Source organism: Plecotus auritus (genome assembly GCF_963455305.1).
Source record: "Plecotus auritus genome assembly, chromosome: 1".
Lineage (NCBI taxonomy): Eukaryota > Metazoa > Chordata > Mammalia > Chiroptera > Vespertilionidae > Plecotus > Plecotus auritus.
In genome coordinates this window covers 118,018,203-118,037,254 of record NC_137770.1, presented here as the reverse complement: position 1 = coordinate 118,037,254, position 19,052 = coordinate 118,018,203, and the positions used below count along the sequence as shown (strand labels likewise).

The following is a 19,052-nucleotide window of genomic DNA, read 5'->3' as shown; positions in this document are numbered from 1 at the left end:
TGTTTTAAACTAGATCTACAGGTTTTTTTATATAATAACTAGAGACCCGGTGCACGAATTTGTGCAGCAGTGGGGTCCCTTGGCCTGAACTACAGGATCGGTCTAAAATCGGCTTTCTGACATCCCGTGAGGGGTCCCAGTTTGTGAGAGGGTGCAGGCCAGGCTGACAGACCCCACTGGTGCATGTTCAGGGCCAGGGAGGGATGTGGGAGGTTGGCCAGCCAGGGAGGGACCGCAGGAGGGCTCCAGGGCATGTCCAGCCCATCTCACTCAATCCCAATCAGCCAGACCCTAGCAGCAAGCTAACCTACCAGTTGGAGCATCTGCCCCCTAGTGGTCAGTGCATGTCATAGCGACTGGACAACCGGTCGACTGTCTGCCCCCTGGTGATCAGTGCACGTCATAGCGAGCGGTAGAGTGGCCTTAGCATGTCATTAGCATATTACGCTTTGGTTGGTTGAATGCATGACTGGACACTTAGCATATTAGGCTTTTATTATATAGGATGACCAAATCTCTCTTTGCTAATTCCAAGAGAGTTTTAAGAAGAAATCACAAATAGTTTGCCTAATTTCATTTTGTATTAAAAAGAAGAAGTCACCCTAGCTGATTTGGGTCAGTGGATAGAGCATCGGTCTGTAGACTGAAGAGTCCTGGGTTTGATTCCGGTCAAGGGCACATCCCTGGGTTGTGGGCTTGATCCCTAGTAGGGGGCATGCAGGAGGCAGCCAATCAATGATTCTTTCTCATCATTGATGTTTCTCTCTCTCTCTCGTTCTCCCTTCCTCTCTGAAATCAATAAAAATATATTTTATAAAATTATTTTTAAAAAAGAGGAAAACCAACTATTGATGATGAAACTCTTAGAGTCAACACTTTACAATTGACTCTTCTTTCTAATGAAAATGTCAAGGAATTAACCCTACACTGTTCACCTGGGCTATAAATTTCTATGAAAGTTTTATCCTACTCAGATTTAGGAATGGAGATTTTGTCTGGGTTCCAATGGATAAAGGACAACATTTTCTTTTGTTTTCCAAGACTGAAATATTTCTTGAGGTCTACAACGGCCGTCCCTGGGTTGGGTAGGCTGACATTACCTGGTAGAAAGGCAGTGTGCGTGTAGGTTTTACAAACTGTCAGTGTATCAGTTTTCTGTCAGTGTATTTGTTTTACTAAATGCTAACCATATTCAAACTTAACAGACTGATTAACTGAGGAAATCTGCTGACAACATAATTGGAGTTCAAGAGCTGCCATAATCATTAGAGTCAATTTGATTTACTTTATTAATAAGCTACAGAAAAAGTTCATCTTTCCATTTGGATCCAACTGTTGTCCAGCTTTCGAGACTTGTGTGCCCTCTACTACCCTTTGCCTTTTTTGTTTGTTTTTCTCAGATTGAACTAAACACTCAGCATCTAAAACAAATTGCTTCAACTTTCTGTTTATAGGAATCTATACTAATAGAAGGGTAGTATGCTAATTAGACCAGACATCTTCTGGGTATTCTTCCAGACAAAGCCACGATGGTGGGGATGAGGCAGAGGTGGTTAGGGGCGATCAGGCTGGCAGGGGAGAGCAGTGAGGGGCGACCAGGCTGGCAGGGGAGAGCAGTTAGGGGGATCAGGCCAGCAGGGTAACAGTTAGCGGCAATTGGGTAGGCAGGCAGAGAGGTTAGGGGTGACCAGGCTGGCAGGCAGAGGTGGTTAGGGGTAATCAGGCTGGCAAGCAGGTGAGTGGTTAGGAGCCAGCAGTCTTGGACTGCGAGAGGGATGTCCGACTGCCAGTTTTGGATCGGGCCTAAACTGGCAGTCAGACATCCCCGAAGGGGTTCTGGATTGGAGAGGGTGCAGGCTCGGCTGAGGGCCTCTAGTCTGACAATAAGATTTTTATGAAGATAAATCTCACTGTGTAGTTAGGATGTGTCAGATAAGTTAATAAATTAGCATAATGGAAATCCTTGGCTTTTAGGAATGTAAACTCATCTTTTGGCAAATCCTAGAGGAACAGTAGAGTATTTATAGCTAGTCCGACCACAAACATTTATTATCTTTAATAGTTTGTTTTTAAATATGGAAAGGTTAAGAAAAGAAATAAAAAGTGAGACTATTCATGTTGATTGTGCAGGAAGAACACTGGGGCACAGGGACATATGTATCAGGAGGTCATCCTGGCAGTTGGGATACTAAGCCATCTCTGTGTACACATCTATATATACTGAGTGGCCAGATTATTATGATCTCTGAACACATAATCATCTGGCCACTCAGTGTGTGTGTATATATATATAGCCTGGTGCATGAATTCGTGCATGGGTGGGGTCTGGCCAGCCTGGCCAGGGGGAGGGGACATGGGTGATTGGCCGGCCTGCCTGCTGGTGAAACTCCTGGTCGAGGGGACAATTTGCATATTAGCCTTTTATTACATAGGATATACACTGAGTGGCCAGATTATTATGCGTTCAGAGATCATAATAATCTGGCCACTCAGTGTATATAAAGAGCCAGGGTCCGTCATGTCCAAAACAACCGAAGGCTCAACTGAACACCAGAAGTCAGTCCTGCAGTCACCGGTCACCATGGTGACTGCCGAGGGGGCTGCGATCAGGCCTGGAGAGAAAAGCAGGGTCTGATCGCAGCCGCCGTGACAGCCAGTGCTGGGTCGGCATGACAGAAGTCAGTCCTGCAGTCAGTGAACATAGGGTCAATTAATATTAAGTGAACAAAGGGTCAATTAATATCTCTTTGCGAGTTGAGAATATAAAGTACAGTGTAGAGCAATTACTTATATTATTTCACGTAAAACTCTTTTCAACTAAGATATTTTCCTTATTTAAAATGTATCTTTATTGTTGAAATATTACAGATGTCCCTTTGTTTTAGTTTTTTTTTTTTCTCCCATTGATCTCCTCCACCCTGCACCCGCCCCTTCCAGGACTTGCCAGCCTATTGTCTGTGTCCATGGGCTATTCCAATCTAATACATAAAAATCTAGAAAGATTTAGAGAAAATAAAATAAAAGATATTCCAGGTAAATATTGAACAGAAGAGCTGAAGTTGCTACATGAATACTGGATACAGGCTTTAAGCCAAAACACAACTCATGAGATAGAGTTAGTCATTGTAACATAACAAAAGGTTCCTTTCAAAAAAAAAAAAAAAAAAAGGTTCCTTTCACTAAAGAGATAAGATGGTTCCCAATACTTATACACATAATAGGACAGGGTGGGGGTTCAGACTGAGCCTCACCAGGATGTGTTTCAGTGGTATACAGATTTTTGAGCTAAGGGCAATTTTAGCTTCGGCTCAAGTGAAAATTCTACTCCTCCCATTAACGACCAAAAAAAAAATTGAATTAGAGGCCTTGCCCATAATAAGACATTATCCTATATAATAAAAGGCTAATATGCAAATTGACCAAACAGCAGAACGACCGGTCGCTATGACACACACTAACCACCAGGGGGCAGATACTCAATGCAGGAGCTGCCCCCTGATGGTCAGTGCACTCCCACAGCCAACCTCCCACAGCCTGCCAACCTCCCACAGCCCCAATCGGCCCTGATCGCCAGCCAGGCCAAGGGACCACACCTGTGCACGAATTCATGCACCCGGCCTCTAGTTATAGATAAATAACCACATAGCTTTCTGCACTACAGCTACTCTTCACGTCCCTTTCCCTTTTATTGCTAATTTTGTTAATTGTTTTGTTTCAGGAAGGGTTTTCACTCATTGGTAGCAAGAACTGGTTGAAGATTGTGAGACGCATGGATTGTCTGTTGTTTGGAACAACGATAAAGGCAAGATGCTGTGTGGCCAACTGTTTTTAAGCAATTGACCACACCCTTCTTATTTTCTATGTGCACATGGGGGGTTTGGGAGTTTCTCTCTGCAGGTGAGATGGTACTGGAATAATACACATGTTTAAGAAAGGTTTGCATCATGAGCAGAACATGAAACAAGGACTGTAGAAAGGTAGAAGCCAGTTAGTAAGAAGATGTTACTGAGGAGTCAGGGCTCTGACAGATCTGTCTGAGAAAGTCAGGCAGCCATGCTCCATCACCCAAGCACAAAGTGAAGGGAAGTGGACTGTATCATTTGCCTTACTAGATGTTAAAAACTTGTGTACTTTTGGCTCAGTGGTTAGAGTGTCAGGTCAGGCAGAGATGGGTTGCAGTTTTGATTCCTGGTCAGGGCATGTACCTGGGTTGCAGATTCCATCCAGCCCTGCTGGGGGCATGTGTGGGAGGCAACCAATCAATGTGTCTCTTTCACGTCCATGTTTCTCTTTCTCTCCCTCCCTTCCTCCCTTCCACTCTCTGTAAAAAGTAATGGGGAAATATCCTCAGGTAAGGATTAACAACAACAACAAAAGTTGTGTATTTTTCAGTGTTTCACTGAATGTATCTTTTCATTTTTCTCTTTAATATTAAAAATTAAATTCATTTTTTTATTTGCTGTCTACCTCTATTAAACATAAAGAATAATCCTCACCAAAGAAACATGTGAACTAATCACCTGGGTTGTTTTCTCTCTGAATTAGCTATAAAAAAACAATCTGTTAACATTCACTGAATAGATAATATTGAAATTTAGATGAGAGTTTCTAATTTCTAACGGCTCATAAACTGAAAGTCGGAAGAGGTCTTCAAGAGCATCTAATAGAGCCCTAACTGGTTTGGCTCAGTGTACAGAGCGTCGGCCTGCTGACTGAAGGGTCCCAGGTTCGATTCCTGGGACCAAGGGCATGTACCTTGGTTGCGGGCACATCCCCAGTAGGGGTTGTGCAGGAGGCAGCTGATCGACGTTTCTCTCTCATTGATGTTTCTAACTCTTTATCCCTCTTCCTTCCTCTCTGTAAAAAAATCAATAATATATATATACATATATATATATATATATATACACACATATATATATGTATATATATATATGTGTGTGTGTGTATATATATATATATATATATATATATATATTTCTTTTTTTTTTAAAGAGCATCTAATAGAAAGGGCTCACCCTGTAGTACACAGGTCCTCCAAGGGTCCTCAAAGAATACAGGGATCCACGAACTGCATGGATTTCCACTGACCTCTAATTGAAATTTACCTTTTCCTTCAATTATGAATGTAGGCAGCAGCCCAGTCATATTAGACTTTTGCACCAATAGAAATAACAGATATTTTCATATCCCATCACAGTTGTTTCAGATATCTGACATGTCATTTATGCTCATCACTACCTCAGAATTATGGTGGTTATTCATCCTAGGACTAAGATCTTTTTATTGAGCATGTTAATAAGAAAGCATATGTATTATTAGTTCACACAAAAAATTAGTATGTTAATATTGTAATAAACCATTTCAGTATAATTGGCTTTCTTTGTAATCTTATGTATTTTGTGCAATTAAAAGCGTTGTTCTAAGAAGGGGCCCACTGGCCTCACCAGATTGCCAAAATGGTCTGGAGCACATACTCAAAAAATTCATGAACCCCTGTCCCCCTTTTACACAGGAGGAAAGTGAATTCAACCTTAGCCACAGCCACAATTATAACCAACTGTCAGAGAACGGGGCCACCCATTAATCTTCTGACTCCCAGCCCAGGACTGTGTCATGATGAATGAATGTATATGTGTGTTTTTTTTAAAGTTACACCATGCCATATGTCTGATACTTGAGTTTTAATTTTTTCCTGATTATATATTACTATTTAAATTTTAACTAACTATAAAGAACAAAATAAAAACCAGTCATAATTTAACTACTCAAAAATAATAATTACATTAATGACAACAAAAAGCTGTATCAGTAGGTAAAGGGAGGTTGGGGGAGGATGAAGAAGGTAAAGGGGGTCAAATATATACTGACAGGAGATGAGACTCCGGGTGGTGAGCACACAGTAGAGTATACCGATATATTTTAAAAATGTACACATGAAACTTAGAATGTTATCACTAACCAATATTATCCAAATAAATTTAATTAAGAAACAATCATATTCACATCTTGAAGCTTTTACTAGGCATATGTATTATATCAGCATTCAGATGCATGTGACAGAAAATCCAGGTATAATGGCCCCCAAAATAGGGGTTTAATATTATTATTATTATTATTATTATTATTATTATTATTATTTTACTAAATAAGAAATCCAGAAACAGGCAGCGCTAGCTAGCTTTGGCCCAGCAACTTCACAGTGCCAAGGTCAACATCTTTGCAATTCCCTTGGCCTCTCCCTCACATTTACAAAATGGCACTACAGCTCTATTTTATTTCTGTTCAAGGAAGACCAACTTCATCAGTTCATTTTATAAGGAAAGCATAAACTTTCCTATATAGCTCTCTAATTCCCACAACCCCTAGGAGATGTCTATTTCTGTCTCATGGACTAGAAAAAAAATAATGTAATGTGGCCATCCCACATGGCAAAATGAGTGTTTGGCTTTTCTAGCCTCATGGCACTGAACAGTGTCTGCCATGTAGATACTTAAAAAATTGGGATTATAGCATATAGAGTGCTTTGTATCCTGCTCTCTTGTCATGTAACATTTATATCAGAAGTATTATGCCAAGTCATTTTTTTAGTCTTTGAAAACATGATTCTTCATGGCTATGTAGCATTTTTTTGTTTGGATACACCATGATTCAATTATTGAATTCTCAACTTTTCACTGTTACAAATATGTTTTGATTGTCATAAGAATTTATTTACAGTGTTCTTGAGATAGAAGTCCTAGAAATTTCAACATTTATTTAGTAAGTTTTCCCTTCAGATAGGTTGTCCATTTCTACAGCAGTAGCAATCTATAAGAATGCTCGTTCGTCCAAATCCTTTCCAATAGAGTGATACAGTTTACATTTAAAAACTTGTTTCCAATTTGATAGGCCAAAATGAGCATGTTCCTTTAATTTGCATTTCTTTGGTAACTAATGAGAATAAACATGTTTTTGTGTTTGTTAGCTATCCATATCTCTTCTGTGAATTGCCTATCTACTGCTTTTGCCTAACTTTCCTCTTCAAGAGTATTTAGATACTATCTGTAGGGAGATTGCATGTTATGGATGTGTATAGATTATATGTTACATAGAAATATATATTTATGTATTTGTGCAACTAAATAATGTTCTACATAATATTTATGTATATATCATATAATATATAGATTTTTAAATATTTAAGGTTAGGAAACGTTTGCCTGGTGTAATATGAGTGGTACTCTTTATCCCAGAGATATTTATAGCTGCTTATTATTGGATTTTTTCTATATTATTTAGATTCCTTACTAAACTTTGATTGACTCTGATAATTTATTAATTTCCAGGAAAGTAATATTATAATTTACAATGATAAGGTTTTTATTTTCAGTAGTTTATGTGTATTACTTTTCTCACCTTACTGAATTACCTAGACCTTCCAGAACACTGTAGTTATAGGGTTAGTGTCATGCTTGACATCTTGCTGACCTGAATGGGCAGACACATTTAGACATAAAGAACATTTCTGGCTGTTGATTGGATATTCTTTACCATGTAAGAGAGATATTGTTTCAGTTATAGTTTACTAGAGGCCTGGTGCACAAAAGTCTACACTGGTAGGGTCCCTAGGCCTGGCTAGCAATCAGGACCAATCTGTGGGGCAACCAGCAGGGTGATCAGGGGGCCCCCCGCTGGCATCCACCTTGGCTGGCCTGGCAACGCCTTCTCACTGGCCCCGCAGCCCACTGATGCTATCAGTCAAGCCCTGTGGGCTGGGGCAGCTCCTGCATTGAGCGTCTTCCCCCTGGTGGTTAGTGCGCATCATAGTGACCTGTCATTCCGCTGTTCAGTCAATTTGCATATTAGCCTTTTATTATCCTATCTAATAAAGAGGGAATATGCTAATTGACTGCCCGCCCTCAAAGATGGTGGCTCCCACAGCCAATAAGGAGGGAATATGCTAATTAACTCTCATGCGCTCAAAGATGGTGGCGCCCACAGCCAATAAGGAGAGAATATTCTAATTGACTGCCACGCCCTCAAAAATGGTGGTGCCCACAGCCACAAGATGGCGGCGCCCAGTCCCCTCAGCCCCGCTGGGACGACTGCCTCAGGAGTCTCCCAGTACCCTCAGCCCTCAGCCGCCCAGGGCCGGCCCAAGGTGCAGGTAAGCCTCGGATGGCAGCTGCCCAGCCGACGCCTGAGGCGCAGGCAAGCCTCTGATGTCAGCTGCCCAGCCGCCCAGGGCTGGCCTGATGTGCAGGCAAGCCTCGGATGGTGGCTGCCCAGCTGCCCAGCCACCCAGGGCCAAACCAAGGCTCAGGTAACCAGGGCCGGCCAAGGCTTGCGCTGCTGGTAGTGGCAGCAGCAGAGGTGTGATGGGGCATCACCTTCCCCTGATCGCTGGGTCGCCTCCTGCCCCTGAGGGCTCCTGGACTGTGAGATGGGGCAGGCCGGGCTGAGGGAATCCCCCCTCCAGTGCATGAATTTTCCTCTGGTATAGGATAAAGTCAATAAACCAAAGTAAATAATAGTATCTTGATAGGTGTCAAAAAGATTTGAATAAAATTTAATATGTAATCCTGATGAAAGTATTAGCAAATCCTATATAATAAAAGCCTAATATGCAAATCGACCAAACGGTGGAACGACCGGTCACTGTGATGCACACTGATGACCAGGGGGCAGACGTTCAACACAGGAGGTGCCCCCTGGTGGTCAGTGCTCTCCTAAAGGGGGAGCACTGCTCAGCCAGAAGCCCTGAGCCAGGCTTACTGCTGGTGAGCACAGTGGCAGTGGTGGGAGCCTCTCCTACCTCTGCAGCAGCGCTAAGGTTGTCTGACTGCCTGCTTAGGCCTGCTTCCCCCAGGGAGCGAGCCTAAGTCATCAGTCAGATCCCCCGAGGGCTTCCGGACTGAGAGAGGGAGCAGGCCAGGCTGAGGGAAACCCCTGAGTGCACAAATTTTGTGCACCGGGCCTCTAGTCTTATATAATAAAGAGGTAATATGCAAATTAACCCTCATGCCCTCACAAGATGGCTTCCTACGACCAGGACGGCAGGAGGGTTAGTGAGGGACGACCAAACAACTGAACAAGCAGGCTGCATGGGGCGACCAGGCCATTTGCGGGGGGGCATGAGAGGCGACCAGGCTGGCAGGGGGTGGGGCAGTTGAGGGTGACCAGGCCAGCAGGGGGGCAGTAAGAGGCAACAAGGCTGGCAGGGGAGGGAAGTTAGGGGTGACCAGGCTGTCAGAGGGCAGTTGGGGGCAATTAGGCTGGCAGGGGCGGGGCACAGTGAGGGGTGACCAAGCCAGCAAGGAGGGGGCAGTTGGCGGCGATGTGGCTGGCAGAGGGGCAGTGAGGGGTGACCAGGCAGGCAGGCAGGTGAGCAATTAGGAGCCAGCGGTCCAAGATTGTGAGAGGGATGTCCAACTGCTGGTCGGACAGCAGTTGGACATTCCCCAAGGGGCCCAGATTGGAGAGGGTGCAGGCTGAGCTGAGGGGACCCCCCCCCCTCGCATGCATGAATTTCATGCACCGGGCCTCTAGTATATTAATATTGAACCAACAGATTCTTCTTTTTGCCTTACCTGGCAAAACGTATCTTTGGTGTTTCTTGCCTTGGGTAACTCTAGTTAACCAGGTATTATGTAATAAATGACATTATTTAAATTGACAAAAGAAGTATTTTGAAATAAAATGTTCAATCTTTTAACAGCAATTTAATATAACATAAATCCTGTGATAATAAAGATTATATTTCTTTTCTCTCTGGCTGAAATAGATTGTATAAATTCTGCCTATTTGTACTTCCTTTTGTCCAGGAATTCTGATCTGAATGGTCCTGGCAGATTGGCTAACAGTTGACACATAATTTCCTTTCTTTTTTTCCATTGATTTTTAGAGAGAGTGAAAGGGAGGGAGCGAGGGGGAGAGACAGAGAGAAAAAAACACAAACATCAATGTGAGACACAATATAGGTTGCCTCCCGCAAGGCAGGGCAAGGAAGAACCTGTAACCCAGTTATATGCCCTTGATCAGGAATTGAACCCTAGACCTTTTGGTATACAAGCCAACGTTCTAACCACTGAGACACACCTGCCAGGGTCATAAAACCCTTTCTGAAGGGACTTTGTTTCAAAGGAGCAAACCCAAACCATTGTCCTCTTTACTTCTCACCCTAGTTAGATCGCTGAAGAATTTTTTTATGATTTTCTCTAGTCTAGCTTTGGTTTCAAAGCAAAGGATCAAAGAAAAGCTTAGGTCCTTTTTCTGGTTAAGTCCTTTCTCTCTCCTCTCCCCTCCATTTCCTACAATAGAGGAATTCACTACTCAAAGTGGGAAACTGCTCCATTTGTGGCCCTAGTGGTGATGGAAAACTTACAGATCTGAATGACTAATCTAAAACCAGTGGGAAAAGCCCATTGAGGCCTCTGATGCCTCCGTGGCTCCTCCTGTGTGGTGCTAGCTGGGCCCTGTGCCTTCCATGTACAGAGACTGTGGAAGGTCAGCTGTAGGGCCTGTGGCTTCAGGCTCCATGCGCAGAGTCAGAATTTGGGGGAAACCTGACTTTCTTGTGAGTACAGGAAGATAGTGTGAAGAGACAAGCACTTACCTGGTATCCTTAACTTCTGTTTCCTTAAGGAGTCTGTGTAAAGGAGGATTTTCTATTAGTTGTGATAACTTGAAATGAAGTTTTTGAAGTAAGGTGAGAACAATTTAACATGTAAGTCACCACTTAACATATAGTAATTTTGAGCTAATCTCCTTAGAGCATAGAAACTGAGACTAGCCCTGAGTCATTTTGTTCAGCTTGCTGACTGAAGGGTCCCAGGTTTGATGCCAGTCAAGGGCATGTACCTCCATTGCAGGATCGATCCCCAGCCCCAGTCTTGGGCGCATGTGGGAGGCAACCAGTCAATGTGTGTCTCTCACATTGATGTTTCTCTCTGTCTCTCCCCATCCCTTCCACTCTCTCTAAAAATAAGTGGGAAAAATATCCTTGGATGAAGATTAACTAAGAAAAAGAAAGAAAGAAAGAAACTGAGACTATTTTGGGGGCAGTTGATGGCTGTTACTATATATTGAAAACTTTCCATTTTACAGCAATTGAATTGAAGACTTTTTGACTTTTCATTATGGCATAAAAAGAAATCTCATCAAGATTTTCAACCTAGAGGAGAAACCTAGATGGCGGCATAGGTAAGCACCTAAACTGCTGCCTCTCACAACAATTTCAAAACTACAACTAAAAGACAGAACGGACACCATCCAGAACCACAGGAAAGCTGGCTGAGTGAAAATTCTACAACTAGAAGGAAAGAGAAAAGCTCACAGAGAATTGGAGGTATGGCAAAGGGTCTTTGTGCGCGCAGAGAGGAAGGGCGGCTGAGAGCCTGGCTGACTTTCTCTGGCGGAAGGGAGAAGGAAGCCCCCGACCGCACTGAACCCCAGTTCTGACTGCACTGAACCCCAGTTCCGGGCGAGCCCCTGGGGACCCACGCTCTTACGGGGGGAGTCTGGACTCTCGGTCGGAGACTAGGGAGCTGGGGAAGGCGGAGGACTGAAAGTGTGCGCGTGCCAGTGCGCACAAGGCTGAGGAGGTTGCCACAGGCTTTCCCTAGTGGAAGGGAGTCGGAGGCTCCTTACTGCACTGAGCCCCAGTTCTGACTGCACTGAACCCCAGTTCCAGGTGAGCCCCTGGGGACCCACGCTCTTGTGGGGGGAGTCTGGACTCTCGGGCGGAGACTCGGGAGCCGGGAAGGCAGAGGTCTGAAGGCGCGCACGTGTGGGCAAGGGCAAGGCTGACGGGAAGCCAAGACTGAGACTCCACCCCATCCAAGCTGAGCACAGAGGCTATTGCAATTTGGCAAGTCTAATCCTATAAGGCTGTCTCCTGCACCGAACTTCTCCCAGCATAGACACAGCTGATCCTTACAGCCAACTGGCCTGGAGGTCAATTCTTCCCAGTGATACCAACAACAATAAAGACTTAATTACAACAAGGCTGTACACACAGTCCATAAAGGGGTGCACCAAGAGTATCCACCTCAGGTTAACTGGGGAGGCAGACCCACTGGGCCATAGTGGAAACCTAGCACACAAATCTACCTTACCAACTGAGGGAAGCAGTGAAAATGTGGTGTCAAAGAATCAGATCAGCCCTAACTGGTTTGGCTCAGAGGATAGAGCGTCGGCCTGCAGACTAAAGGGTCCCAGGTTCGATTCCGGTCAAGGGCATGTACCTGGGTTGCGGGCACATCCCCAGTAGGGGGCGTGCAGGAGGCAACTGATCGATGTCTCTCTCTCATTGATGTTTCTAACTTTCTATCCCTCTCTCTTCCTCTCTGTAAAAAATCAATAAAATATATTTAAAAAAAAAAAGAATCAGATCACAAACGAAAGAAATGGAGGAAAACAAACGACTGGATATAGAATTCAAAAACACGGTTATAAGGCTTTTTAAGAATATCCTAGAAAAGGTCGATAAATATAACGAGACCCTCGAAGATATGTAAAAGGACCAACTAGAAATTAAACATACACTGACTGAAATAAAAAATATTATACAGAGACCCAAAAACAGACTAGAGGAACACAAGAATCAAGTCAAAGAATTGAAATACAAAGAAGCAAAAAACACGCAACCGAAAAAGCAAAAAGAAAAAAAAATCCAAAAAGTTGAAGATTGTGGGAACCCTTTCACGTCCCGCGTGGTTCAGGGTTCCTGTTCAGGGTTCGGGTTCTGGAGAAGGCTGCACACAAATGAAAAGAGACTTGGAAAAGTATTAATTTAGAAATATTGGGGGCCAGGCGGGAATCCAACTCTAGTGGAAGGACTACCCTTTGCTCTGGCCTTGCAATCCCTTTTATTGAGACTATGGGATACACCCATAACCTTTAGGCAGGAAATTCCAATAACAGAAATTCACATAGGAGAAACAGAGTTGGAGGCTGCTTCAGCTAACAATGTTTCAACTAAACAGTGAGTGATTAAAACATTTTAGGTTGTTGACCAGCCTTCCCAGTTTCCTGGCCACATCTTTCTATTAGTGGTAGAATGATTGGTTTCCGGCATCTCCCCCATTTCTTTCCTTAAAAAAAATCTTCTATCTGCAGACCAGAAATAAACACATAAGAACAAAAATGTTTGAGTCCCAATTTCAATGTCCAACAGTTCTAAGTCCGTTTCAGTGTCAAACAGTTCCTTATGTGTATACGTCAGCAATGATATCTGGATGGTGGCAATGCAGGTCCGACCCTCTCCGGTTTGGTCCCAGGCAACCTGCAGCGATGCACAGCTGCTGACTGCAGCGTCTTCCATCTCTAGACTGTTTCTCCTCTTTGTCTTCATGGCTGGAGGATTACTGTCAATTCCTCTCTGTTGCAGGAATCCACATGGTCTTGGAGTTGTTTTCTGAAAATATACAAACATATTCTCTACCAAAAGTTAATAAAGGAATCTTTTCTATAAATTTTACTTGGGATCCTTTTTATTTTTTTCCCAGACGATTTTCCTTTGGCCTATTTTGATACCATGTATGTTTTTCATTGGTGTCTTGCTGCTAGCATTACAAATGAAAATGAAAATTTTTTAAAGTAAAAATTTTCTAGACGTAATTTACTTACAGAATATTTTTCCTTACATGCCATTTTTCCACTATCCCCTCCTTTTTTGAATGACATTGTAGAATAATATCATGTAAGGATATCCTTTGCTCTAGGCCATGGCAATTCAATTTCAAACTGGCTGTCAATTTTTTTTTTTTGTATAGACAAGGTCTTAGTTACATTTTTTGCACCTCTCCCAGGAGCAAGTAGTGATAGTCCCCTACTTTAAAGGCCAAAAACTTTATAACATCTAAAAGTAAAATATAGTTATTAATTTTTATTTGATAAAGCTTTCCATGCGATTTCAAGTATCAATCGGTTAAATTTCAAAAATATTTCCTTTGAGAAGAGAGAACAAATTTCCTGTATTACTCCGGGCCCTTGGAGCTTTCCAAGAATCATCTCTGTTAAAGCCTTGAAATTTTAACATGGAAAAAATGATCAAATATATATATATATATATATATATATATATATATATATATATATATATCCATATCTGATTTAATTACCACAACTATATAATTTCTCCCAATTTAATTTGCACTTTGAACTTTTGAAGCTGGCAAGTCAAACATTTAGCAGTTCCTAGATTAATAACAACATCCTACTTACTTCGGGGGAAGTTTCAGCAACAGATCTGGCCGAATTTCTTTTCATGCTTAAAAGATAGACAGATCTTAAATTTTTTCTTTCTTTTTCGTTTTCCAAAATTATAACTAGCACCCAATTTGGCCAAGATTTGCATTTCCCTGTGAGTTCTTTTATAATTTTTAAATGAAACCTTAAGTAATCTCATTGCAGGAGAGCGGATAGCCTTGCCCTCTCCTGCCACCTTTGAATTTCTCCACACCAGAGGCGGTTTTTGCAGTGGAGTTTCATTTCTTATTACAGATTTTAAATTCCAAATACCAATTAAGATTTTAATTTGAATAAGAAACCACATTATTTTATAACCTAATTCTTCCCCATTAGCCTGGCTGAAAAAGATGTTCCCACCCTAGTTACAGATTGCGACTCTGCAGCTAGTCCATGGGCTTTGTATGCGGTGAACCTCCCTCACCTTTTTCTAGGTGAATTTTTTCCTTTCCTTCGCTCTTAGGCGAAAAATATCATCTCCTCCAGAAGTCCCTGTTCGGGCGCCAGATGTGGGAACCCCTTTCATGTCCAGCGTGGTTCAGGGTTCCTGTTCAGGGTTCCGGTTCTGGAGAAGGCCACACACAAATGAAAAGAGACTTGGAAAAGTATTAATTTAGAAATATTGGGGGCCAGGCGGGAGCCCAATTCTAGTGGAAGGACTACCCTTTGCTCTGGCCTTGCAATCCCTTTTATTGAGACTATGGGATACACCCATAACCTTTAGGCAGGAAATTCCAATAACAGAAATTCACATAGGAGAAACAGAGTTGGAGGCTGCTTCAGCTAACAATGTTTCAACTAAACAGTGAGTGATTAAAACATTTTAGGTTGTTGACCAGCCTTCCCAGTTTCCTGGCCACATCTTTCTATTAGTGGTAGAATGATTGGTTCCCGGCAGAAGATAGTGTAAGAAGACTCTGGAACAACTTCAAGCATACCAACATCAGAATTATGGGGGTGCCAGAAGAAGAAAGAGAGCAAGATACTGAAAACCTATTTGAAGAAATAATGACCGAAAACTTCCCCCACCTGGTGAAAGAAATAGACTTACAAGTCCAGGAAACGCACAGAACCCCAAACAAAAGGAATCCAAAGAGGACCACACCAAGACACATCATAATTAAAATGCCAAGAGCAAAAGACAAAGAGAGAATCTTAAAAGCAGCAAGAGAAAAACAGTTAGTTACCTACAAGGGAGCACCCATACGACTGTCAGCTGATTTCTCAACAGAAACTATGCAGGCCAGACGGGAGTGGCAAGAAATTTTCAATGTAATGAATAGCAAGAACATACAACCAAGATTACTCTACCCAGCAAAGCTATCATTCAGAATTGAAGGTCAGATAAAGAGCTTCACAGATAAGAAAAAGCTAAAGGAGTTCATCACCACCAAACCAGTATTATATGAAATGCTGAAAGGTATTCTTAAAGAAGAGGAAGAAGAAAAAAGTAAAGAGAAAAATTATGAACAACAAATACATATCTATCAACAAGTGAACCTAAAAATCAAGTGAATTAAAAACCTGAGGAACAGAATAATCTGGTGAATATAATAGAATCAGGGGCATAGAAAGGGAGTGGACTGATAATTCTCAGGGGGAAAGGGGTATGGGGGGTTCATGAAGAGACTGGACAAAAATCATACACCTATGGATGAGGACAGTGGGGGGGAGGTAAGGGCAGAAAGTGGGGTGGGAACTGGGTGGAGGGGAGCTATGGGGGGAAAAAGGAGAAATAATTGTAATAATCTGAATAAAGATTTATTTAAATTAAAATAAATAAATAAATAAATAAATAAATAAAAGCAAAAAAAAAAAAAAAAGATTTTCAACCTAGAAATTCTTTTTCTTAACCCAGCGGCAGGTTTTTTCATTGTACTACCCCATAGTATTGAGGATGTGGTGGAGATGTAACACATTTTCATATTTTTCCTGATGTACCTTGGTTTACCTTGGGTCCTCGTGCCTTAAATGGTGCTTATGGCTGCAGATGATAAACTCGAATTCTACCTGAGAATTTTACAGAAGGAAACATGCTGAGGCTTCAGTCAGGCTATCAGACATTCAGCCTCCCTCTCATTCCCTGGAACTCCATCCAGAGAAACCCTGACTCTCCAAACCCCTTTGTATGTACACCACATGGAGACACCACTAGACTAATACAATTGGTCTGAAGTTTTTGCCATTTATATACTTAATAATTGTCTGTTTCTTACAGTTTTTGATCTAGTTATGAGTTATAATGTTTAATGTTATTGTTTCTCAAAAGGTTATGTAATTACAGAATCATAATACAAATTGCTAATATAAAGTACTTCATATAGATGTCTTCACAGAGAGTCTAAACCAGAGTGAGCTGGAAACATCTAATTGAATGTAAACAAGATAAAAATCTATGTTAATCTAATAGGTTAAAAAAATTAAAAGGAATACTAACCTCTGGTGTTGCAGAGTGCAGGGAAATGGGCATAAGGACTCTAGGGGCGGGAGGGTAACTGGTACTGTCTTGCTCCATGCAATTTGGCACAAGGCACCCAAATGCACGGATCCTTTCATTAGGTGTTTATGTACAAAGATGTGTGTGTAAAGTGCTTATCAAAGCTTGTATTTTATAATATGGAAAAAGGCAGGAAATAAAATGTCAATAGCAGGTCAGTTAAAGCAATACTCTTTAGCCATTAAAAGTAATGAAGTACTAGTATACTTCTATTTTTATACTTATTGTGAAATAATTAGGTTACAAAAGAGTAGTGTAAAATGTTATATATATGACCTATATACAGTATATTGTGTGTAATATATAGTATACACACACACATATATATATCCTATATAATAAAAGCCTAATATGCTAAGTGTCCAGTCGTCCAGTTGGCTGTTCAACCAATCAAAGTGTAATATGCTAATGATATGCTAAGGCCACTCAACTGCTTGCTATGACATGCACTGACCACCAGGGTGCAGGCACTCCGACCTGTAGGTTAGCTTGCTGCTGGGGTCTGGCTGATCGGGACTGAATGAGATGGGCCAGACATGCCCTGGAGCCCTCCCGCGGTTCCTCCCCAGCTGGCCAACCTGGTGGTCAGTGGCTCAGCCACAAGCCGAACTGATGGCTGGCGCACACAGTGGTCTGCCTCTGCGGCAGCGCTAAGGATGTCCGACTGACAGCTTAGGCCTGATACCAGTCAGACATCCCCTGAGTACTCCCTGACTGTGAGAGGGCACAGGCTGGGCTGAGGGACCCCTGCGCCCCAGAGTGCACGAATTCCGTGCACTGGGCCTCTGGTATATATATATATACATGAGTGTGTGTATATGTTCTAATATATTATACCCTAATATAATCTAGGGTGAATGCTCCCTTAGCCATACATACCTCTTTCCCTCTAAGCAAAGGGAAGCACTCACTAGAAGACCCTGCAGTAAATAAAAGTAATATGATAAGGGTCACTTAGAATATATTAGAACTAGAGGCCCAGTGCACGAAATTTGTGCACAGGGGGGTGTGTCCCTCAGCCCAGCCTGCACCCTCTCCAATCTGGGACCCCTCCAGGTAGGATTGGGCCTAAACGGGCAGTCGGACATCCCTCTCACAATCCAGGACTGCTGGCTCCCAACTGCTCGCCTGCCTGCCTTCCTGATTGCCCCTAACTGCTTCTGCCTGCCAGCCTGATCACCCCCTAACCACTCCCCTGCCAGCCTGATTGATGCCTAACTGCTCCCCTGCCAGCCTGTTTGCCCCTAACTGCCCTCCCCTGCAGGCCTGGTCACTCCTAACTGCCCTCCCCTGCAGTCCTGGTCCCCCCCATCTGCTCTACCCTGCAGGCCTGGGTCCCCCCAACTGCCCTTCCCTGCAGGCCCGGTTGCCCCCAACTTCCCTCCTCTGCCAGCCTGGTCACCCCTAACTGCCCTCCCTGCAGGCTTGATCACCCCCAACTGTCCTCCCTTGCAGGCCTGGTCCCTCCCAACTGCCCTCCCCTGCTGGTCTGATCACCCACAACTGCCCTCCCTTGCAGACCTGTTCCCTCCCAACTGCCCTCCCCTGTTGGCCATCTTGTGGTGGCCATCTTGTGTCCACATGGGGGAAGTAATCTTTGACCACATGGGGCAGCCATCTTGTGTGTTGGCGTGATGGTCAATTTGCATATTATTCTTTTATTAGATAGGATAGAGGCCTGGTGCATGGGTGGGGCCTGGCTGGTTTGCCCTGAAGGGTGTCCTGGTTCAGGGTGGGGGTTCCCTTGGGGCATGGGGCAGCCTGGGTGAGGGGCCTGTGGTGGTTTGCTGGCCAGCCATGCCCCGTGGTGATCCAAGCAGAGGCCCTGGTATCTGGGATTTATTTACCTTCTACAATTGAAACTTTGTAGCCTGGAGCGGAGGCCAAGGCAGGGCAGGGCTGTGGAAGTTTGGCTTCCTCCATCGCCAGGGAAACCCAAGCCTCCTGCTCTTTCCGTGGCCGCAGCCATCTTGGTTGGGTTAATATTGCATACTCGCTCCTGATTGGCTGGTGGGCATGGCTTGTGGGTGTAGCAGAGGTATGGTCAATTTGCGTATTACTCTTTTATTAGATAGGATGTTTCTTTTTTGTATTTTTTCATTGTTAGAGGGGGTAACAGTAACAGATTACTTTTCTACTTAAGAGAGAAATTAAATGAATTAAAAAATGAAGAGAACCCAACAATGGCAGTAAAGGGGTTGCAGGTCTATTCTGAATGTGACTCCTGACCATGCCACGAGTTTTCTGTAGCCTAAATACAGGGCTTTGCTTCATGGCTTCACCTAAACATTTAAATAGTGGGATTGTGAAGTGGAGAATCAAG

General features: G+C 43.1%; 1 protein-coding gene across 1 annotated transcript in view; it reads left to right on the top strand.

The window, feature by feature from the left end:
* The window catches only part of LOC308242792 (meiotic recombination protein REC114-like), a gene marked incomplete at both ends in the record, with an annotated part of 210,888 nt that overhangs the window by 169,189 nt on the left and 22,647 nt on the right, over window positions 1-19,052 (top strand). The window contains one exon of the mRNA XM_080657362.1: window positions 3,719-3,802. Coding sequence (XP_080513488.1) covers window positions 3,719-3,802 — 84 coding nt within the window. The remainder of the gene's footprint in view (window positions 1-3,718; window positions 3,803-19,052) is intronic.